This window comes from Schistocerca piceifrons, chromosome 3 (assembly GCF_021461385.2).
Source record: "Schistocerca piceifrons isolate TAMUIC-IGC-003096 chromosome 3, iqSchPice1.1, whole genome shotgun sequence".
NCBI lineage: Eukaryota > Metazoa > Arthropoda > Insecta > Orthoptera > Acrididae > Schistocerca > Schistocerca piceifrons.
In genome coordinates, this window is record NC_060140.1 from 830,549,746 (window position 1) to 830,574,771 (window position 25,026).

At 40.4% G+C, this 25,026-nt stretch overlaps 1 protein-coding gene across 3 annotated transcripts in view; it reads right to left on the minus strand.

The window, feature by feature from the left end:
• The window catches only part of LOC124787856 (calcium-transporting ATPase type 2C member 1), a 91,337-nt gene extending 74,453 nt beyond the window's left edge, over window positions 1-16,884 (minus strand). The window contains exons 1-2 of one of the 3 annotated variants that reach the window (XM_047254818.1): window positions 16,840-16,884; window positions 14,207-14,401 (exon numbers count right to left, since the gene is read on the minus strand). In XM_047254818.1, the coding sequence (XP_047110774.1) occupies window positions 14,207-14,386 (180 nt within the window). In that variant the 5' untranslated portion in view covers window positions 14,387-14,401; window positions 16,840-16,884. Of the gene's footprint in view, window positions 1-14,206; window positions 14,402-16,700 lie in introns of all 3 variants that reach the window. The other 2 variants (XM_047254816.1, XM_047254817.1) reach the window with 2 other exon arrangements.
• Between the last annotated feature and the right edge of the window lie 8,142 nt (window positions 16,885-25,026).

Consider the following 25,026-nt stretch of genomic DNA (forward strand, 5'->3'; position numbering starts at 1 on the left):
CTACCCCCGTGAGGGGGATGGACTCCTTTTAGTCGCCTCTTACGACAGGCAGGAATACCTCGGGCCTATTCTTACCCCGGACCCGCAGGGGTAAACAGTTGTTCTCCATCACACCAGCAGAAAAACTACAATTAACCATGTCCCAGATGATTCTTTATCCAGCCACCCTCAAATACGTAACGCTGTCTATTACAAATGGTTTTCTTTCCAATCAAGTATTAAATTTAGGAAAACAGGGACATGCACAGATAGTTACAAAAGTATATTCTACATTGCCTGCAGAAGTAAATCAGCGTTCATTACTTCCAGTGGTTGCTCATAAAATTTTTTCCACCTCTTTTTCGCCACTACAACACTCCAGCAAAAAACCACAATGTTTTACGGATGACCCATACCTCCACATGCTAGACAAAAGGACAATACAGAATTTTAAGAAATGAAATAGTCTACCACTTAGCAAAGAAGCGGATTACTGAAGGACAATTCCGTCTACCACCAATTGTTCATAGTGATTTCAAACTTAATATCAAGATATCTGCTTACCATGACTGGAACCACGAATAGCAAGTGTCTCACACACCCGAACCTTCAGACATCAGACATTCAGATTGGCACCAAACGATGTGTGTCGATAGAGTATCAACCATAACATTGATTTAGTTCATGCTGAGTGTTATCGTCCAGTAGAACGTGTAAGTGGTAATTAAAAGTAACATCAGAACTATGGAGTATGAAACCTTATCTGTGAGCTAGGATGATGAACATCTGTGGTAGATCATTAGATCATCATACTAAAAGTCCCAAGTTTGAAACTGCCAGCTGGCAATCTTTAACAGCTTCCGCGTGAAATTGTTATATGGGAGAAATTCTTTCGGATGTGTAAAAGGATGTTTCGTAGTTTGTAGCAATGTTCTTTTGGCAGTAGGTTTTCACTTCGTTAGTTGAAAGTAGCAAACCTATTGGGTACATTTACATAGGTAGGTGTGGTGTTATCTATACAAATGTATGCAATAGGTTTGCTACTTTCAATTAATGAAACAAAAGCAGACTGCCAAAAGAACACTGCTACGAACTACGGAATGCCCTTTTACACATCAGAAAAAAATTTCTCCCATGTAACAATTTCACACGTAAACCGTTAAAAAAAAAAATTTGCCAGCAGGCGGTTTCGAACCCGGGACTTTTAGTATGATGATCTGACACACTACCAATTCATCTACCAGAGATCTTCGTATCAACACCTCACATACACACTTTTCCTCTACTCCGTAGTTCTGGTTTTACTTTTAATTACAATTTACACACGTTCTACTGGACAACAGCACACAATATGAACTAAATTGGTGTTTTTGTTGATACTTTATCAACACACACACACACACACACACACACACACACACACACACACACACACACAAACATTTGGTACTGATATGAGTGTTTGACATCTGGAGGTTATGGTGTCAGCAACATAAGAGCAGACACTTAGCAGCTACTCAGACATCTCTCCTCAGCTGTGGTTCAAGTATGTGAAGTTAAGTAAATGACACAAGTGGTACCTCATTCATATAAGACTCAGACAAGAATGTTACCCCACATAATCGCATTGTATAAAAATTATAATTTCTGTAAGCTGTGATCAGGATCAGACGTGGCCAATGTGAATCATGTACTACTGGCATGCACTAAGTACAAGAAAGCACAAGAAAGAAGAAATGAAGGTTAGGGTTTACCATCCTGTTGATATTGAGATCATTAGACATGGAGCACAAGCTAGGATGATTTCAATGACGGGGGAAGGAAACCGGCTGTGTCCTTTCAAAGGCACAATCATGGCTTTTGCCAGCAGTGATTTAGGGAAATAACAGAAAACTTGAGTCTGTATGGTCAGACCCGGATTTGAACCCGATCACCCTCTTTAATGCAAGTCCAGTGTGCTAACCACAGTGCCACTTCGTTCAAGGGAAGCACAAGAATTACCATATAGGAAACTGGTTGCAAGGGGTTTTTCCCTTACTTACAGGTGTTACATCTTTCATCTATAGATTCCATGTACACAAGTACAATTTGATAACAGCATACTTAAAAGAAGCTGATATACAGCACAAATTTAAACTTAGTACTATAGGTCCACAGGGCTCAAGTGATTTTATGGCGACAACCTGGTCAGAATAATGCACTGTGATTATTCACAAAGCTAAGTGTAATCTGTCATTTTGCTTTACTCAACGTTTTTATGCCAACAACATACAGCTATAACCACTTCTGGATGTATAGTCAATGTGTCCTAAAGCAAAAATAAAAACAATAAGAGAGAATAAAATCGTTGTGTGCAAGTTTACAGTTCAGCCTAGCATATGACTTTGTATGTGGCTGCAAAAGAATGTGTCCGGCAATTTTATGGAGTTCCAGAAGTGTAAATTATATGGCCAGCTACCAACTCAGAAAGTATAGGCCTACAGACTTAATCACATGTTGTAAATGTAATCAAAAGCTTTAGTTCAGCAACATTTCATCTGTGTATCATTTCTAATGTTGGCAGCGAAAGCATTGGAATATTAGCTTTCTTTGTATACTTGCATTGTTTTATGTCATATGGAATAATTTTCTGGGGCAATTCTATTAAAGACACAAAGTACTCATTGCACTTGAAAATGTGCTGTAATGGTAATACCTTGTGTCCATCCCTGAACTTTAGGTAGACTACTGTTTAAAAAATTAAAAAATGGAAAACTACAGGCTGAAATATCAGCAATATTAGTAATTGAATAGACTGCTACTCACCATAAAGATGACACAATGAGTTGCAGACAGGCATAACGAAAAGACTTATGTATTTAGTTTTCATCATCGTGTTCTTTAGAAAAGAAAAGAAGAAACACACACTCACATGGTGCAAAAGTACAGCAGCTCGAGCGGGGTGCTTGTATGCAACTCAATGTGCTATCTTTATGCTGAGTTGCAATCTATACTTTTCTTAAGACTGTTGTTTAAAAACTTAGGCATACTAACAGCAGCCCCCCAATGCATTAACTCACGAAGTTTGTTGTGCAGAATAAGGCATCATTTGAAAATAGTACTAGAATTTAAAAATATAACACTAGGAACAATTTCAGCCTCCACTAGTCACAACTTAACCTTACCCTGCATAGAAAGGAGCAAAAGTATGAAGCAATAAACATATTTGACCACCTCCCTAGTAAATTAAAGGTGTTAACAGACAGTTGTAAAAACAAATTAAATTAATATCTACTTCACATATCATGGTCATGAATATGAACTGTCATGAATATGATCCACAGGAGACGAAGAAGGTGAAGAAGAAAGAAAAAACTAACTTCCATCACATTTCTTCCTCCAGATTTCTGGTCTTCCAACTGTCAAAGTTGTCAGTACCAGGCATTACAGCATAAAAAGCATGTGTGTTCAATATTTTCTGAATAGCAACCACCCAAGAACGTTCAGGAACAGTCACCTTTACTTTGTGTGTTTCTATCCTACAACCCAATGCCTCCAATTTTAAGCTGGATTACAAATATTAAATTATTTTGTAAACAATTATTAGATGTCATAAAATTGAAGCTTTCTTGACAATTTCTATTGGCTAGGTGATTTCTGTTTCTTGGGATTTAGTCTGTGGCTTAAGAGACTATTTTTCTGCCTTACATGTCATCTCTTGCTGCAGAAGACACACTTGGAAGTTAAGGCATGGACGATTTCTACCTACGTAACTCCTCAGCCAATGAATGTTAATAATTTGGGAGTAAATAAGACCACTCACAAAATAGTAGAAGCTTTGAGCTGTCAATAGGCAAATAAAAACAAGAATTAAAACTTCACTAGCACATGTGCTGTAGCTCATTAAAGGATTCACATGAGAACTAGAAAAGTATTCACTTTTTTGTGTGTGCCTGTCAGCAACTCAGCACTGCTACTATTCAGTGAGAGGTCTCCTTTACTCCAAATTATTTACATTCTGCCAGAACTTCCCTTACCACATTTATACCACACAACAATTGAATTATACAATGGTTGTATGTGATTTTAGGCTTTCCCCATGTACATGCTGCTGCCAAGATTCTCAGCTGTGCTGCTACATCCTATCACCAAAGTTCCGTGACATTTCAGCAAATAACCATTACACCATCAACACGCGGTTCTGATAAAATAGTGCGACCACTGTGTGCTAGCATTATGTATTCCTGTTGGTCCCAAATTTGGGCCTCGCTGGCCCCATGCCAGGCTCAATGGTGGGAGGTCGTGTGGCTGTGGTGAGGGTTATGGTGGCGAGAGTCTCAGTAGCCTTGCGCCTGTTGTCTCTGTCACATCTCACATCCAGATGCCACATTCTGCTACATCTACATCTACATCTATACTCCGCGAGCCACCTTACGGTGTGTGGCGGAGGGTACTTATTGTACCACTATCTGATCCCCCCTTTCCTGTTCCATTCACGAATTGTGCGTGGGAAGAACGACTGCTTGTAAGTCTCCGTATTTGCTCTAATTTCTCGGATCTTTTCGTTGTGATCATTACGCGAGATATATGTGGGCGGTAGTAATATGTTGCCCATCTCTTCCCGGAATGTGCTCTCTCGTAATTTCGATAATAAACCTCTCCGTATTGCGTAACGCCTTTCTTGAAGTGTCCGCCACTGGAGCTTGTTCAACATCTCCGTAACGCTCTCGCGCTGAGTAAATGTCCCCATGACGAATCGCGCTGCTTTTCGCTGGATCACGTCTATCTCTTCTATTAATCCAACCTGGTAAGGGTCCCATACTGATGAGCAATACTCAAGAATCGGACGAACAAGCGTTTTGTAAGCTACTTCTTTCGTCGATGAGTCACATTTTCTTAGAATTCTTCCTATGAATCTCAACCTGGCGCCTGCTTTTCCCACTATTTGTTTTATGTGATCATTCCACTTCATATCGCTCCGGATAGTAACTCCTAAGTATTTTACGGTCGTTACCGCTTCCAATGATTTACCACCTATGGCATAATCGTACTGGAATGGATTTCTGCCCCTATGTATGCTACCGCTGATAAATTTTGGGACTCCTTTCCCAAAGAAGCCAAATACCTGATAATTTTATCAACAGGGACCTGGGCTTCCAAATGAGCAAGGCACGCAAGCCAATACAAAACTCCATCAAAATGCGACATCTGGAAGCAAAATGTCACAGGGATTATGGGCGGAAGGCAACCGAGTTTTCCACCCATCACTGCAGCTGCACCCCCCCCCCTTCCCCCCACCGAGCACAGCAAGAAGCCAATCAAGGCCCAACCTCTGGACCAGCAGGCATAAATACCATCAATCGTCAGAACATAGTACACATATCATTCCAACAGCACCACCTAGTGATGGCAGAGTGGTTATTCACTGAAATATTGTGGAACTTCAATTATTGGATCCAGCAATATACAAAAAATGTTGAAAGTAATATAATTTAGACAGACACACAACCTACTCACCAAGAGGTGTCATGAAAAAACACGCAATTATAAAAGATATGAAAATGTGCAAGTTTCAGAGAAAATAGCTCCTTTTGGCAGAAGGGCTGAAGGGAAAGAAAGACAGATGAACAAGAAAGACTGGCAACATTTAGGAAATGGGGAGACATATGGAAAAGTTTCCCAGAATTCAGGTGTGGAAAGAGTTACTGGACAGGATGAGAAATAAAGACAGACTGATTGTGCCCGAATCGGACAATATTTGAGAACCTAAGAACTTAAAGGTAAAATGCAGGGTAATAAGTAAGACAGATTACTGAAAAATAGTGTGCAAGAGTCAGTGTGAGTGGACAGCTATGTGCATTACACAATGTAGACAGGCGAGGAGAACAGAAAAAAACCAGACAGGTAACACAATAAAGATATTGTAAAATACTAGGGAACAAAGAAAAGGAACTGTTACTGAAAAGAAATGCTGCGACCACACAAAAGTAATGTAAATCTAGGCCAGGTGGGTGGTGAGAACCAAGCATGTCTTAATGCCACCTGCACAGTTCTGCGATACCAGAGAATCGAGATGGCACGTGTGGTGAAACAGGCATTGAGGGTATGACTGTCGTGGTTTTGAGCGTGCTCTTGTGTTGCCAGTATACCCCCCCCGCCCCCTCCCGTCCCTATTCATCCTAACTGATAACTTGGTGACAGTCAAACCAATGTAGAAGGGTGAACAGTATTTACATATCAGCTGGTACATGAGATAGGTGATTTCACAAGTGGCTCTTCCTTTTGTAGTATGTTTTGCCAGTTAGAGGACTGGTGTAGGCGGTGGCAGGTGGGTGCGTTGGGCAAGTCTTACAGTGGGGATGGTCACAGGGGTAAAATCTATGAGTCACAGGGTGGGGAAATGGATGCAGAAGGAGCATAGTGTCTGACAGGGACATTGTGAGGTCTACCTTAGAATGTCCTTATTTCTGGATGTAATCCCACTCTTCATATCCCATTTTACAGTTTCAAATATAGCAATCTCTTGCACTTACCCAACTAATTGTGAGCTATATATCTCATCTGTCAATTTCCTCCTCCAGAGTTCTGTCCTCCTATAAAATATTGCAGTTATCTGTCCCTCATGTTTACTTTGATCATCAGCCAAGCCAACTACAAACTGCAACAACAGGCCTGACACCACCTCAGAAAACTATCCTGTCTTTTCCTAAACTACTTCAACAGTGATGTTTCCATCCCAGTTCTCACTCCAGTGCCATAAACAGCCACATCATCAATCATCACTTGTCTCCTACAAACTGAGCTTGGCCAACTCGCTGAACATCCCCCAGCCTTCACCACTGCCTCGCAGAGTAATGGCAACCCACAATCACATTAACCAGCCACAATAGTAGTGAGTTCTCATCTAAGCCCCTCCTGAATTATTCATATTCTCCAAAGGTTCCACTTTCAGCCCAAAACCCGCATTTAATTTGTTGCTTTAGTTAAGAACCCACTTTCCTTCACATGTCACATTAACTGAAATTATCACTTTGCAGCCCAATCTCAAACCTTTCTAACAGCAGACCTGACACTGAACCCTACTTTGAACAGTTTCATTCAAGATCCCAACTTGATCCACCACAATTACCTCAACAACACTCCGTGCAAGTTATCTGAGAATTTCAAACATCCAACGGTGCTTCGCCACCCTTTCTCACGTCCCTGCAGTATGATCTTAACCTGTCCTATGCAGGCATTTTGTTCCTTAAAAATTGATGACCATCATTATTCTAAACTGGCAGATGAGATCTACCATTGTGGACCTGACCAATAAGAGTATGTAACCATGGCTCTAAACCAGTTTTCTGGCACTTCCACATACAGCACCTGCCACCAAAATTCCATCCCTCAGCTGAAAACTGAACTAGAGTCCCCCCTTAAAACCTTAGGCCCATCACAGGGATTAATAACACAATCCATATAAGTTCTTACCCTACTCAAACCACACACACAATTTTTACCTTCTTCCTAAGATCCACAAACTGAACAACCTTGACCATCCCATAGATGCTGGCTTCAAAGCACTCACTGTAGGTCTCTGTCTACCTGGGTTGATCAAAACATGCAACCTATAGTACAAATACTTCCCTTCCTATGTTGAAGAGACCAACCATTTCCTAAATCAGTGGTTCCCAACATTTTCTACCGGGCGTCCCTTTTTGCAATCTCAGAATATCTCATGTCCCTATGTTTGTCTGTTTATTTATTTAGTTTTATTTATCGCTTCTTTTGAAAACTTTATTTGACAATAATCTGCAATCCTCACTTTAGTAACAGAAGATTATCAAATGTAGAATAATACAAAACCGTAGTGTTTGAAAGGACTTGGCAGTTGAAATACAGCAGAAATGTCTTTATGTCTTACTTAAATACCTATACACTTTGCACATGAAACATTTTTTTATGTGATGGGAATCACAAAAGTTCAGAACATCAGTGAGATGGTTGACATTGTTTCTCTCTATGCAGCTCCTGAATGTTTGGTTTAAAACTAGTTAACACACATCTAACAGCACTCTCCACATTCAGGCAACTACAGTGTTTTGTTTTCATGATGGTTAGTATCGAGAATCCAGTCTCACATAGGTACATAGATGAGAACTGTATGAGGACTTTTACGAATGCCTCGCCATTCCTGGATAAATAAGAATGAAATGGGCCCAAAATTCTTCCAACCCCATTTGTTGACACTGTTATCTAAACCTCTACCCACATTTCAATTCAACTCTTGTATTTCATCAGAAAGTCCATGCATATCAATGGTGGCGGGTGACCTTGCTCATTTGCACTGCCACTCCACTGAAGGCAAGTGAGAAATTTAGGTTTCAAGTCTTTCCAGATGTTCGTTGATGATAACTCTCCACTCATTGGAATCACTGTTGCCTATCTAGAAGTTCACGGAATTAGGAATGACGAAAAGTTAGTAATGGGAGCATCCAGGCGACACTTCAATAGTTGTGTCTTTTCCAAGAAGGCACTTATGGCATCATTGGCATCTATTACGGTGTTATTTCTACTTTGTACTTTCAAATTCAGATTATTCAGGGTTTCAGATAGGTCTGCAAGGTATGCTTGGGAAAATATAAAGCTGTCGTAAGTGAATGAATGATGAAGCTCATCGTTCCCTTGACTCAAAAGAAATAGTTCTATGTCTGATTTCAATTCATACAGCCTGCTAAGCATGTTGTTGTTGTTGTTGTGGTCTTCAGTCCTGAGACTGATTTGATGCAGCTCTCCATGCTACTCTATCCTGTGCAAGTTTCTTCATCTCCCAGTACCTACTGCAACCTACATCCTTCTGAATCTGCTTAGTGTATTCATCTCTTGGGCTCCCCCTATGATTTTTACCCTGCACGCTGCCCTCCAATACTAAATTGGTGATCCCTTGATGCCTCAGAACATGTCCTACCAACCGATCCCTTCTTCTGGTCAAGTTGTGCCACAAACTTCTCTTCTCCCCAATCCTATTCAATACTTCCTCATTAGTTATGTGATCTACCCATCTAATCTTCAGCATTCTTCTGTAGCACCACATTTCAAAAGTTTCTATTCTCTTCTTGTCCAAACTATTTACCGTCCATGTTTCACTTCCATACATGGCTACACTCCATACAAATACTTTCAGAAATAACTTCCTGACACTTAAATCTATACTCGATGTTAACAAATTTCTCTTCTTCAGAAACGCTTTCCTTGCCATTGCCAGTCTACATTTTATATCCTCTCTACTTCGTCCATCATCAGTTATTTTGCTCCCCAAATAGCAAAACTCCTTTACTACTTTAAGTGTCTCATTTCCTAATCTAATACCCTCAGCATCACCCGACTTAACTCGACTACATTCCATTATCCTCGTTTTGCTTTTGTTGATGTTCATCTTATATCCTCCCTTCAAGACACCATCCATTCCGTTCAACTGCTCTTCCAAGTCCTTTGCTGTCTCTGCCAGAATTACAATGTCATCGGCGAACCTCAAAGTTTTTATTTCTTCTCCATGGATTTTAATACCTACTCCAAATTTTTCTTTTGTTTCCTTTACTGCTTGCTCAATATAGAGATTGAATAACATCGGGGAGAGGCTACAACCCTGTCTCACGCCTTTCCCAACCACTGCTTCCCTTTCATGTCCCTCAACTCTTATAACTGCCATCTGGTTTCTGTACAAGTTGTAAACAGCCTTTCGCTCCCTGTATTTTACCCCTGCCACCTTTAGAATTTGAAAGAGAGTATTCCAGTCAACATTGTCAAAAGCTTTCTCTAAGTCTACAAATGCTAGGAACGTAGGTTTGCCTTTCCTTAATCTTTCTTCTAAGATAAGTCGTAAGGTCAGTATTGCCTCACGTGTTCCAGTGTTTCTACGGAATCCAAACTGATCTTCCCCAAGGTCGGCTTCTACTAGTTTTTCCATTCGTCTGTAAAGAATTCGTGTTAGTATTTTGCAGCTGTGACTTATTAAACTGATTGTTCGGTAATTTTCACATCTGTCAACACCTGCTTTCTTTGGGATTGGAATAATTATATTCTTCTTGAAGTCTGAGGGTATTTCGCCTGTTTCATACATCTTGCTCACCAGATGGTAGAGTTTTGTCAGGACTGGCTCTCCCACGGCCGTCAGTAGTTCCAATGGAATATTGTCTACTCCGGGGGCCTTGTTTCGACTCAGGTCTTTCAGTGCTCTGTCAAACTCTTCGCGCAGTATCATACCTCCCATTTCATCTTCATCTACATCCTCTTCCATTTCCATAATATTGCCCTTTAAAAGACACTGACTTTGTGTATGAAAGATTAAAAGATTGGTGTACAACAATAACATCATATCACTTGACTAAATTTTATTATCTATGCCAATAGCAACTTTATGTGCTGTGTTCAGTTTTTCACGTAAAGCTAAGGCTTGTCCATGGATCACACAATGAGAGTCACAAATGTTAGAATGGTTTTCTTTGGCAATACTTAGGAAGCCAAGATATGAACAAATTTCTGTAAATGTCCCAAAACAAATGATTTTCAACCAGAAATTCATTAAAAGCAGAAAATACATAATAACCTCTTGATGCCGTTTCTATGTTTTTAGAAAACAATAGTACTTCCATTATTTTCTTCTCAACTGCAAATCAGTAGTATAGTATTAAGTGATACTGTTAAGCTACATCAGTAGAGTCATTACACTGTAAGGTAAAAAATTGTAATGTTTCAGTCTTTCAACTAGATGTTCTTTCACATTCAGGGTCACTTCTTTGGTCCTACGCACCCTGGTGTTTGAAAGTGACGTTTTGTCCATCTTTCACTGATTACCTTCTCCAAAAACAATTTTGGTCGCTTTAAGAATGGAAGATTTCATTAACATCTCACCAATAGTATTAAGAGAGAAATTTCATATAATGCTTCAATAACATTCTTGTTTTCCTGCTGAAAGATCTCAGTAGAGTCCTGTTTCACGCAACATAAAAAATTTCTTTTTCCAACTAAAGAGTCTTTTGGTCTATTTTTCAACACTGGGTGAGATGTTATGAGACATTCCAGACACAGGCCACAATGCGTTGTTACTGAGGACATTATGACACACAACACACTGTGGTAGTTTGATATGTCTCTTCCAATAAACCCAAATCCATATTATTATATTCTTCATTACACAATCTTCTTTTAGCAGTGATTTTCAATCAACATCCAGAACCAATAAAATACAATTTACTTCTACACAGCCCAACAGGTCTAACATTGACTTAAGAATGGAGAATACAGATTGAAGACTGTTGCGTCAGCAACATGTCAGGCAAAACTGATTCTGCCAACTCCACAAAAAATAGATTCACATAGTGTAATAAGAATATAAAAGTTTTGACCTGTCTGACAGCACATTTCTGCCTTCTTCTGTGTTGTCTGGACCACCCCTCCCCCCTCGTCCCCCATAAATCTCTCTAACCTCTCAGGTTGGAAACCACTGGCCTAGATCATACGAAATCTGCGTCTGCCCACTCCCACCATACACTTTACTTCTCACCACTGATGCTACCTCCTGCTATGCCGACATTCCCAATGTACATGGTCTGCTGTTGAACATTACCTTAGTCAGTGTCCACCTGCTTCTAAACCTATGATGTCCTACCTGCTCAATTTTATCAACTTCATACATACTAACAACTACTTTTACCTTTGAGGGGTAGACATGCAAACTGATTGCGTGAACAGCCATGGGAACCACGATGGTTCCTTCTTATGCCACTCTTTTCATAGCTCACTTGGTGGGGGCTTTACTGGCATCCATAAACCTCTGGTTTGGTTTAGATATGCCGATGGCATTTGTGCCATATGGGCTCGTGAGACTGACCTGTTGAAATTTTTGAAATCTCTGAATAAATTACATTCTCACAGTTAAATTTCACTGGTCCTATTCCAAATCTCATGCCACTGTCCTTAATGTTGACCTCATCCCCACTGAGGGTCAGCTAGCACTTACCTTTACAGTAAACCCACAGACAACAGTACTTACATTTGACAGTTGTCATCCTTTTCAGTCAAACATTCCCTCCCACACAGCCTTGGCATTGAAGGCAATGTACTTTTTCAGATGCAGATTCTTTATGCAATACACCCCCATTCTCACTATGTAATTATACTGTCAGCCTGGTTCAAAATGAGATTTCCTGGTATTTCTGATCCTCCCCCCCCCCCCCAAAAAAAAAAAAAAAAAACATACGAGTACTCAGTAATATCCTGGTCTTGAATGCATTACTCAGTTGCCTTCAAATGAGGCCCAGTCTTTGTGATTTTTGCCCACATCACCTGGATCCCCCCCAATCACCACACTATCCTGGTCAGACCCTGTGGTCCCTTCTCCACCAGTTACCCTACTCTGTAGCTTCTATCCCTGTTATGACCCCACTGTAAAACTTGTCCAATGCCTTCTATACCATCCTTGTACTGCAAAACATATTATAAAAGGAAGAGCCTTCTGTGAAATGACATCATATACCAGCTGTTATGTAAACACTGTTTGCCCTTCTACACGGGTATGAGTATCACCAACTTATCAATTAGGATGAATGAACACAGACAGGGGTGTATATTGGTAACACACAATATGCTGTCCGAGAGCATATTCAAGAACATGACAGTCACTGGTCTAGATTTACATTAGTTTCTGTGGTCACAGCATTTCTTTTCAGTAACAATTCCTCTTCTTTGCTCCCCTTTCTTTTTCTATACCTTTCTCCCCCCTCCCCCCCCCTCGTCTGTCTACCTTGTATAATGAACGTAACTTTCCACTCTTGCACACTGTTTCTTTCAGTAATACGTCTTACTCATTACCCTACCTTTTACCTTTATGTTCTCAGTTTTTCAAATACTGTCCAGTGAAGTGACAAACTATCATTCTTTCCTTCTCATCTCATCCAGTAAGTCTTCCCTGAGCTGGGGTTCTGGGCAACTTTTCCATAACTCTCCAGATTTCTTAAACCTTGCCAGTCCTTTCCCTTCAACCCTGCAGCCAGAAAGAGGCACTGCCTCAAAAACGTTGTATATTTCAATACCTTTCATATGTATTTTTGGAAATATGGAAGCGTCCGATCCCGCCCGTCTGCTTTGACCCATGACGTCAGAAATATGGCGGAAACAAAAACAAACACACACACTTTCCACAAGAAGCCTAATGACACTAACGGGACAAGCACGGGAAATGGGGTGTTTTGGGTGGGGGGCAAACTAAATATAAACAAATTTAGATGCCTTGCGTAACTACAACGTGTAAGTGAAGACAGCCATGCATGAGTACCCACCCACCTCCCCAGGGGTCGTAACCCCTGCAACCCATAGAAGATAAAGATGCTTCAGTAGCTGATTAGTGTTTTTTGTCTTTTTTTTTTTAAATATCTCACGGGATAGAATGAACAGATCAGAAAGATAAATATAATAAACTAAAACAGAAATTGGAGGAAACAGATAATTAAAATAAGTAATAAGTGTTTTTAAATTAAAAAAAAAATCTCACGAGATAGAACGAACAGATCAGAAAAGTAAATAAAATAAGATAAAACAGAACTGGAGACAGCCACACTCAAACCAAACTCCGCGCCGCCATGACGTCACACACGACAGCACCCTTACGTCACGGGTCAAAGCCGACATGTGGGATCGGACGCTTCTATCGACCCGTATTTTTTCCTCCCTTTGCTGGCTGAGTAAATTTTATATCTATTCATTTTATATTTTTGGACAATAATTGAAGTGACATAATGCATACTCTAAGATGTGTCACACTGGTTACTTGCAATAACTCCTTTTAATATGTATGAAATTAATAGAGAGAGACCCAATCACACAACTCACAGAACCTTATTGGGTCATAGTTAGAAGATACAGTATACGTACAACAACATTTCCATTGTACAATGATTGGTTACTTTTCCCTCATTCTATTATTTCTATTCTTTCTAGGTCTTTTAGTACCACAATGATGCTGTAACTGGTAAATGGAAACACTCCAAACTTCTCTAAATGAACTCGAATTGAGTAGCCTATTTTGTCTCTTTCAGGTTCAGTTTCACTGTCACTGTTTAGTGATTTAGTGCTGGTGCTCTCTTCAGAGTGTACCAAGTTAGAAGCAAGAATAGAAAGGTGGTGAGGAAAATCGATACACAGCATAAAAATACTATCCAGGTACAAGTAGATAAAGACTGGAAATAAAGAAGTAAGCAATACAACATACCTGTTCAATGTATTTCTTCCATGTAGGCTCCTCTTCTTTGACAGTCAGTTCATTATAGCCAGTCAGCTGCCTCCGAAGCTCTGCCTCCCGCCATCGGAGGCCAGTCCGAAGGTCGGTGCGCAGCCGTGCTGCCACCTCCTCAGTGCCGAGAGTGCTCGCCTCATTTGTTATGAGCCACATGTAGTGCTCATCCACCTGAGCAGTGGGGTAATAATAGCATCATTGTCACCAGAAGAATTAAGAACTATTCATGCAAAGAAATTAAATGAAATAACAAGTAAACCAATTAAATGAGTCACAAGCTTCATATTCAGGCTCAACTGCTCACCTCCCTTTAAAATTACAATTGCCAAGGAAGCTAGAGTTCCCATTCATAAAAGAAAACTGGGAATGGTAAAACTCAAACATTACATATTTAATATCAATTAATGGTGATCAATGTGAAATAAATAGTGAAAAGTGCGGGCAAGACAAACTACAAAAAGAGAGAAACATGCAGAGATGTTCATAAGGTTGACAAAAAATGCCAAAACAAGAGCCACACATTAGCTTGATATACACTTTAAAAAACACAACCTAGGTGAATAAGTACAACATATTACACATGAAATTATAAAGAGCAGGCGACATTCACAGCAAAAACCACGACGCTGAAGAGTGTACACTTCACAGACCTTATAACATCTTTTGTTTTTATGCTGATGAGTTAATGCATAAGAATGATAATTTCGATGCATATATCTTATAGAGCTTATGTACTGAGTGTTTTATCTTGTGTGTAACTTTCACTGGTTGCTCTCTCAATTTCCAGCCAAGTTGCAAGTATCTTCACCATAACTAAATTTGAGTAATTTGGGATGCAGTTTGCTTATCTAATATTGTCATTAAAAACAAATTCATCATCTCTGAAAGTCTGCCTTCTCATGTTGAAGCAACCAAATGAGCAAGAAAACACAAGAAATTACTAACACCATAAGACTCAAGTTTCAAAACACAAAAATGCACAATGTATGACTCATTGCCAATGACACAAAACAGACTGACAGTTCCTGAATGAAAAACAGACGATACTGCCTTCAATTTCTTCTAGTCTACGAAACAACAGCATAGTGGTATGTATGTTTTGCAATTCACAAATGAGTTTAGGCCCCTACATAAAAACAAAGTAAAAAAAATTACGTTGTGCATCCAACTGTCCTACTGTAAACCACATAGGCCTAATATCACATACAAAGACAGCAACAAATGATTTTTCAAATAACATAGAATCTGCTAAATGAAAATATTTATTCTACACATACATTCAAAGCTGTTTATACTTGGATTACCATTAAGTGGCAGTTTCCAGACATCTAGTTTTGTCTCGCAATAATGAAGAGTTCAATATACATTGGTAAAATGATAATGAATATACCAGGATGACGCTATTGATGGAATATGAAAACAGAAATAAACATTTATACGTTTGTGGACAGCTCAGAAGTAAATGCCTGTCTGCATATGCTGGAAAGCCATACTTCCAAAGCGCTCATAGCTGCAAATTTTCCGGATCACGTAAGAACTGAATGAAGCTGACACATGGGAGAGATGAGATTCTTCATATTCGCCACACAATGATACATTTTCAAATTCAGTGTGAAGTAGAAAGCTGTCACATAAATATGGTTACTGAATGGAACTAACAGTACAAGTTTGGCGAGTATTCGTAAGAGACAAGGAAAGAATAGCACTAACTACTAAAATTCATCGATACATCCAAATGTATCTAAAGCTAACAGTTGCAAGTCTGTTGTTACTGTCCGTTTTCTTTTCTTTTTTCGAGAAGAGCAGAAAAGGACGGAAAACTGTAAACACAGGAGTACGTATGACATACATACATTTTATTCTTCTCGATAATCGGTTGATGACATACGGCATGGCTGAATGAGATACTGTCAACGCAGTAAGTGTAACGTTCCAATTCATGCTAATAGCTACAATATATGCAGCAGAGGGGCGCGTTTATTCATGGAGCGGCACGAATTTACCAGAAAATACGATTCAGGCGCAATTTCATCTTCTACATTTCTTTTGGCTGCGGAGTGCGGCACTGAAAAATTCATGTACTCAAAGGGAAAACTTCTTATAAAGTTAGGAAAAAAATTGCTAAAAACAAAGCTAACTACTCTTCGGCAAAAATGCTACATATGCCGCACACAGACTTACTTCATGCATGTGCTCGATAAATTAACCTAGATTCGTGCTCTTCCTACTAATTTTTACTGTCAATCATATGCAACACATAAATCAGCATTGTTATTGATTAACTACAAATGCATGTAGACCAATAACTTTTGCGACACACTTTTTCGCTGCTTCCCTAGCTGATACTTTTGTCAACGAACAATAAAACGAAAATTATGTAAGCACGAAGTATTATTTTCAATAAGTGTGGCAAAAACTTTCACATGCACTAATCAATATCGTTGAGTCCTACTTCTGCCAGACCACTCACTTCACTTAAATTTATACTTCCACTTTCTGGGCTTCCTACCGAGTCTTCATAGCACTTGTCGGCACGTGCCTGCGACAGTTTCTCATACTTCGTATTATTACTATGTTTCATTTTCAGTGATACGGCTTCACCACACTACCTGCGTTTAGCTTTTACATGACAAGACCTCCACCGCAACACAGCTACACACCAACTAAACTTCGACGGGCTTCTGTACGGCACTTCGACATAAAGATGAACCACACACCCCATAACGGCTGATAAAAAATTTACTGCACATCTTCACTCCACTGAGTGTCAGACATTGAAAGAACACTGGTAAACTAATTGATACGTCGCTAATGTTTATAATTATAGCAACAAACAATGTCGATTAAGATGAAGAAGCTCTAAAGTGTTGCACTATGGGTCATCTTTGTTACATGGGCTTTGGAACCCTGTGCAGCGCAGCTGCGCCAGCAGACGAAATTGATGAAACAGCTTCATAACCATTCACCGCCTCTTTCGAAGACTTGCCGACGTATGCAGGAGAATCTGCGGGTGAAGCAGAGACGTGTAATTGAGAAAGAATTGTCACTTGCGCAGAATACATACGAATTTTATTGATGTAACGGGTCAGTTTCTTTTGTCGCCTCTGAACGACCGTTTTTGCCGCTTCTTTATTAATTAAGACCACAGCTATTTTACTATCGATACGAGTTGAGACTTAAATATTTATTCGTATTCTATTACAAATCGTGTATGTTACAAGACTAAAAATGTTAGTGTACCGGAGACTGAATTTCTTGTACGACCCTTCATTGAGAAAGTAACTGTCAGCCACGTCAGTTACGAAAACATACGGCAGCATTCACATGGAAAAGCGACAATTGCGCCCTACATGTATGCCACACTAACTGATAAGTTCTTAACAAGGTATGTTTTGTAGTGCAGATATAAATATTATGTGTTCCATGCCAACTAAAGGCAGATTCATAGAAGCTATTTGAGAAAAATTACGATGCCTGGACAGGGGTTTGAACTCTATTCCGTTTCGAACGTGATTCACTATGCTGCCTGCGATGTACTGCAGTTGGATGATGCAAAGTATATTTAGATAGCCTCGTTTTTATTTACTGAGGCCACCCCGTTCACCCCCCTCACGCCAATATAAAATACGACACACACACACACACACACACACACACACACACACTTTTTTTGTTGTTTTTTTGTTGTAAGTGTTCTACGTCTACATTGCCATCCATGCATCAGTAAGTAGCTTCATTGTCTAGCTCAAGATTGTGGTAGCTTCAGCTGGTTATTGTATACCTAAAGAAACTTGTGGAATATTTTTCCTACCGAATTCAGGACTTTATCGAGCGACAGGCGGTGTTACACGGATTTGGCGGGACATTTTTGGAAAGAGACTAACTTTCTGCTCTATGCGCTTCTATTATTATTATTATTATTTTCGATTATTCCCATTTAAGAGATCGTTTGAACTTGAATTCCTTTATGATGATTGTTTATGTTTCTTCTGAGCCTAGATTTTCTTCATGTGTTAACTGTGTTGTTTCTTTCGCTCCGCTTCCATTTGCATCCTGATCTCTTCTGTGTTGTGGTGTCAAATTTATGTTTTTTGATGGTGTTCCTGAATTCAGTTCTATTTTCTGCATCGTTTACTGTTATGTGTGCTTGTCTGACGTCCTCTTAAACTTCTTTTATCCATTTTGTTTTTCCCCTGCCTGAGTTGATGACTTTAAGAATTCGCTTTGAAATTCTGTTTTCATTCATCCTGTGGATATGTCCATAGAACTGCATTCTTCTTTTCCTTATTGTATCCGTAATCTTGTCTGTGTATTTATACAATTCTGATGTTGGTCTCTTCTTCCAGATTCCTTGCTCTTGTATTGGGCCAAAAATTTTCCTGAGAATTTTCCTTTCTTGTTTCTCTATTTCTTTGATTTTAGTTTGCCCACCTATTTGTGTTGTTTCAGATGCATACAGTGCCTCCGGAAGTACGACAGTGTTGCAGTGCCTCAATATGCGCTTCTATATTATAACAGAAGTTAATGAACTGGTAGAGTCTGCGTCTACGCCTGAATTTACAGGCCGATATACGATATTTGGCCTATGGCATGTAGGGTGTCGAAAGACTGCTGCACGTAAGTAAATTTGTCTAAATTTATTGGCATAATTATTATACGCGAGGTTCATGTGAGCGGACGTAATACGTTTGTAGACACAAACTTTGACCCGTATACTTCCGAAAAATTACGGGTAAGACTTCACATAATGCACAACGGATTTCCTGTAGCGTATCTTATCGAAGAGCGTTGGTAATTCTTGTGGCCCTCTGGCACTGAGTAAACCAACCTACTACGAAACGCGGTGGTCTTCATCGAAAATTGTTTGTTTCTTCTGTTAATTCAACTAATTTCAATGACTAACCGGCGACGATGCAATCAAATATACCAGATCTTTTCGCTTAATGTTCATTACATTACACCTCATTAAGCTGAGAATTATCTGTCACTCGTTACTTTGTCAACAATAGAGCCAAGTACGTCAGCATTGGTACGTGTATCCTATGAAAGCTATACGACTGAGTTCCCGCATCCTGTATGGTTGATGTTTGGCTTGAGAAGGCAAGCCGGTGGCCGACAGTTAATACCAGAGAGTGAATTTAAATCAGAGATGCGTTAGTAATCATACAGTAAATAGCTGATTCTTTAAAGAATCGAACTCCCATGTATACAATAGCTTCAGACGTCGGTTTACTTCACAAATGAGTTATACTTTAAGCATGTAAGCGAAAAAAAGTTTGGAAAAGGTTTGAAAGTATGCTTCAAGTTTTTTGAAAGTCGCTAAGTGTTCTCATTATGAAGCACTGGATAAATATAATGTTTTCCACGCGTCTCAATGTTTATGACGCGATATCTCCTAAACTATATGCCGTGCGCTGATGTAATTCTGCACGTACATTCGGTGATGTGGCTACTGTCTACAAACTGTGTTTCGAGTAGAGTCTGTAGTAAACAAGCAATAAATTAAAATTTCACGGCTGATGCCGAAGTTTTACTGCATTAACAGCTAAAATGTAATAAGCGACAAACTTTTCCTTTCGCCATTTTGAGCGCGAGGGGGACGGGGAGTCAGCGAACAAAAGTTTCGTAAAGTTTGAAATCACGTGTAAAGTCTGTTGGAAGTCGCTGAGTGCCCTACTTCTCAAATACTAGATGAAAAACGTAGGGGGATACATGCGTGCCATCACTTACGCTGCCTCAAGACGTTGGTTGGTTGATGTGGAGGAAGGGACCAAACAGCGACGGCACCGGTCCTATCGGATTAGGGAAAGAAGTCGGCCGTGTCCCAAAGGAACCATCCCGGCATTTGCCTGAAGCGATTTAGGGAAATCAATGAAATCCTACAGTACAGCAGGATGGGTGGACGCGCGGTTGAACCGTCGTCCTCCCGAATAGCGAGTCCAGTGTTCTAACCACTGTACTACCTAGCTCGGTGCCTCAATATATATGTATATATATAATTTTGACAGTCGTCAAACTTGAATATCTATGACTGTCAAAGTTATAAAAACATATTATAATAAGTCCAACATGAAATCATCGGACAACTTTAAATCTTTACTGAAAAAATATTACATTCAACGAATGCGGACAGCAGCAGTTTACTCATAGTTGTATGTCAGTTTTCAACGTCATAACATGTACTGATAAAGGCAATAAAGTCGTTATAAGCTTATATAAAAAATACGATATCAAGCTGCATGTTTCCTCGATAAACAAATCGGTTAAAGAAAAGCAAAAGAAAAAAATCTGCGCAAACTATACAGTCTACGCGAGCGAAGCAGTAGGCACTAAGCTAGTATTTGATAAGAAAACCTTTTCTCTAAAAATTAATTGTTTCTTTTCTTAATAACTAGTATTGGGCTAGGATAATGTCGACCTCCAACATCACGTGATGAAGGCGGGTCTGAGGGATGAAGGTGAAAACGGGGGGGGGGGGGGGGGGGGGAGGGGGGTGTACAAACGGCTCTGAGCACTATGGGACTTTACTTCTGAGGTCATCAGTCCCCTACAACTTAGAACTACTTAAACCTAAATAACCTAAGGACATCACACATATCCATGCCCGAGGCAGGTTTCGAACCTGCGACCGTAGCGGTCGCGCGGCTCCAAACTGTAGCGCCTAGAACCGATCGGCCACTCCAGCCGGCAGAGGGGGGGGGGGGGGGATAAGACGATGCGTAGCGTAGCAGGACCGCAAGTGTTTTCAATGTGTAGGTGAACGACGTGCAGTTAGGATCAGCAGCAGTTTATAACTGATCGCTGGTGATGCTCTTGTGTAAAGTTCACCGGGCAAAAAAGTGGTTACCCCAGGAGACGTCACGTTAATATCGTCAAATACAGGCGTTGATAATGATGTCAGTTCAGTGAGGAAGAAAATGCACAAGGTTCTTCAGGAATGCCACATCCAGTTGCAGCCACTAATTGATTACTGAATCCTTCAGAGTTCTGGTATGTTACCAGCTACGTTCCACCTGCTGTTGCAAATACGACGCCTGTCAAAAAAGTGAAGCACTAAAATGACATTGGTGGATGTCAATGTAGCTTCGTACACGTACACACCACCAGCAAGTATGTAAACGATTATAGTGCGTTTAAAATTAGTTGCGACTTTTGACAGTTCAGTACTCAACGAGTGGAGGGAATCGTTGTTACCAGCGAGTGTTGAACGCGCCAGTAGATAGAATTATGCCAGACCTTCTCGGCACGAAACCGGGCAGGCTCGATGGACGGCGTGAAATGCAAGCTGGCCGATCTGCAATCTTCCTCAAACGATGTGAAAGAAACTATTCGGTAATAAACTCTGATTCCCGCACATCTTATAGCTTAATTTGTTAGCTTCATGACGAAAGCCTATCATTTCGTTAATGGCCATAGTTACTGTGATATTTCCATATTACGTAACTACTGCAGGAATTCTTAAAGTTTGCAGTGAAAAATAGGGATCGTTACGAATTTACATTTAGTGCGTGCTAGGTCATGTTGCATATGAAATTTAGAAAACATATTGACTTTTTCTTTAAACTTGAAAGGACATCGCTATCTGTCTCCAATATCGAGAAAATGTAATGTAAGCAAAGTGCTCTGTCACCAACGCACGCGCCAACGAAAAAGTCAGAATGAAATATTCATAAATCCCTCTTATCTTATAAACGGGCTGAAATATCGAAACAAGATTTTGGAAAATGATAGCATGAAAAGAGGAGATTATTTTGCCATATGATTATTATGCGAAACTTCCATATCTATGGCGATATTCAAGCAACTACAGGTTTATTAAATGAAAAAAATGTAATTTTTTACGATCATCAATTGCTGATGAAACGAGATTTGTTATGGGTTTTGCAACAACATAAGGCGGGAAGGTACATGTTTATTTTTATACTGAGAATAGGCTTTTTCGTAACTGTTGACCTATCTTGTCCTCTGTTGCTAGTTTAATAAACTACTGTTTCAGTACTCTGTCACAATTTCTACTGCGTTAGAATGTTAGTAAGATGAATATTTGTAAATTCTCCTGCGTTTTGGGAAAAGAAACAGATTTTAACATGGCAACAAGAGAAGTTATGTATTACTCAAAACTCGTCACAGTCCTTCATGAATCCTTGTCTCCTCAGCTTCCTTCTTGGTATGGCTGACAACTCGGATCCTGTGGCGTAACATTTGCAGTGGCTTCTTTTGTCAGCATTTCAACCTCACTGAGCGCAAATTTTTTATTGTTTTTAGCGTTTTTGGTTTTCATCTAGGCCCATATATTTTCAGTCAGATTTAAATGAGCATGATACGCAGGAAGGCTGATTAAACTTGCCCTTTAGCGTTACCCAGTTCGTCGTACCTGCAGGCTCCACTAACTCTGCCTTATACATGTTAGGTTCAATTTTATACAATGGAACATTTCTATGTACCCAGAGCAAAATATCCGCTTTCCTCCACAGCGTTGTCGGAGGATTATCCATCACAGTGGAATGGTATGGAGCATCGTCCGTTACAGTCGCTCAATTCGAAGGAATATTTTGCAGCAGAACATAATCTTCACAGCCGGTGAACGTGTTCTTGAACGACCAACGCCAGAGAATACCACATTACTACGAGAGCTAATGAACGTAGATGTAAAGTACCTAATGCGCGACGCTGTGTGGTACTGTTTATCCACCGTGTGGCAGCATCTACATCTACATTTATAATCCGCAAGCCACCCAACGGTGTGTGGCGGAGGGAACTTTACGTGCCACTGTTCCAGTCGCGTATGGTTCGCGGGAAGAACGACTGTCTGAAAGCCTCCGTGCGCGCTCGAATCTCTCTAATTTTACATTCGTGATCTCCTCGGGAGGTATAAGTAGAGGGAAGCAATATATTCGATACCTCATCCAGAAACGCACCCTCTCGTAACCTGGCGAGCAAGCTACACCGCGATGCAGAGCGCCTCTCTTGCAGAGTCTGCCACTTGAGTTTGCTAAACATCTCTGTGACGCTATCACGGTTACCAAATAACCCTGTGACGAAACGCGCCGCTCTTCTTTGGATCTTCTCTATCTCCTCCGTCAACCCTATCTGGTACGGATCCCACACTGATGAGCAATACTCAAGTATAGGTCGAACGAGTGTTTTGTAAGCCACCTCCTTTGTTGATGGACTACACTTTCTAAGGACTCTCCCAATGAATCTCAACCTGGTACCCGCCTTACCAACAATTAATTTTATATGATCTTTCCACTTCAAATCGTTCCGCTCGCATTCTCCCAGATATTTTACAGAAGTAACTGCTACCAGTTTTGTTCCGCTATCATATAGTCATACAATAAAGGATCCTTCTTTCTATACTACAGCATCATCCGCGAAAAGTCGCATGGAACTTCCGACACTATCTACTAGGTCATATGTATATATATACCAGCCGAACTTCCAACGACGAGGTAGGGAAAGCCGGATAGCCATTGGTGTTACCTGGACAACGGCGTCACGTCCCCTACAGTGATCCAAACGTCAAAAGCGATAACAAATTTTAGACGCACTATATCAGGTGTACAGATATGAAACTGGAACTTCCTATAGATGGCGCTAGCCGTCAGTGTAGGGCCCGTGAGACCGCGTCTGCAGCGCCATCTGCTGCATCCTGTAATGGCTGGCGATGAGTGTCAGCACACATTAACCCAAGTTCCATACATAAGTATCTGTTTCAAAGTCGTAAAGATGCCGAGTTTTGTGCCTACGAACTACGATTTGCGGACAGCATTGGTTTTCTGAAATCATTTGAAGAAAACAGCTGCAGAATCTGAGCGAATGTTTGTCGAAGCTTTTGGCGACCATGCTCTTGCGAAAATACCATTTTTCGGGTAGTTCAAAAGTTCAAAAGTGGTGATTTTGACGTGAGAAACGACGAGCGCGGGAAACCTCCGAAAAAGTTCAAAGACAACGAATTGTTATTGGATGAAGATGATACTAAAACTCAACAGGAACTCGCGGAACAATTAAGTGTGACGCAGAAACCCGTTTCTCTTCGGTTGAAAGCTATGGGAAAGGTACAGAAAGTGGGAAAATGGGTTCCGCAAGAACTGGATGAAAAACAGCAAGCAAATCGAAAGATCACTTGTGAAATGGCGCTCGCCTTATACAAAAGAAAGTGGATTTTCCGTCGAATAGTGACAGGTGATGAAAAGTGGGTATATTTTGAGAATCCTTAGCGTCGTAAATCATGGGTGAATCCAGGCAAGCCATCGACATCCACTGTAAGACCAAATCACTTTGGAAAGAACACACTGCTCTGTGTTTGGTGGGATCAGGAAGGTGTCATCTACTATGAGCTGCTAAAACCTGTTGGAAAAAGGTTAACACTGATCGCTACCAACAGCAAATAGTCGATTTAAATCGAGCATTACGTGAAAAACGACCGGAATATAGGAAAAGGCAACGCAAAGTCATATTGATCCATGATAACGCCCCATCACACACATAATAGCCGGCCGGAGTGGCCGAGCGGTTCTCGACGCTTCAGTCCGGAACCGCGCTGCTGCTACGGTCGCAGGTTCGTATCCTGCCTCGGGCATGGATGTGTGCGATGTCCTTAGGTTAGTTAGATTTAAGTAGTTCTACGTTCTAGGGGACTGATGACCTCAGATGTCGAGTCCCATAGTGCTCAGAGCCATTTGAACCATTTTTAAGCCACACATAATAGCGCTCCATCACACACAGCAAAACGGGTCAGGGAAACGATCGAGGCGTTCAGTGGGGAAATACTTGGGCTTATTCTCCAGACTTGG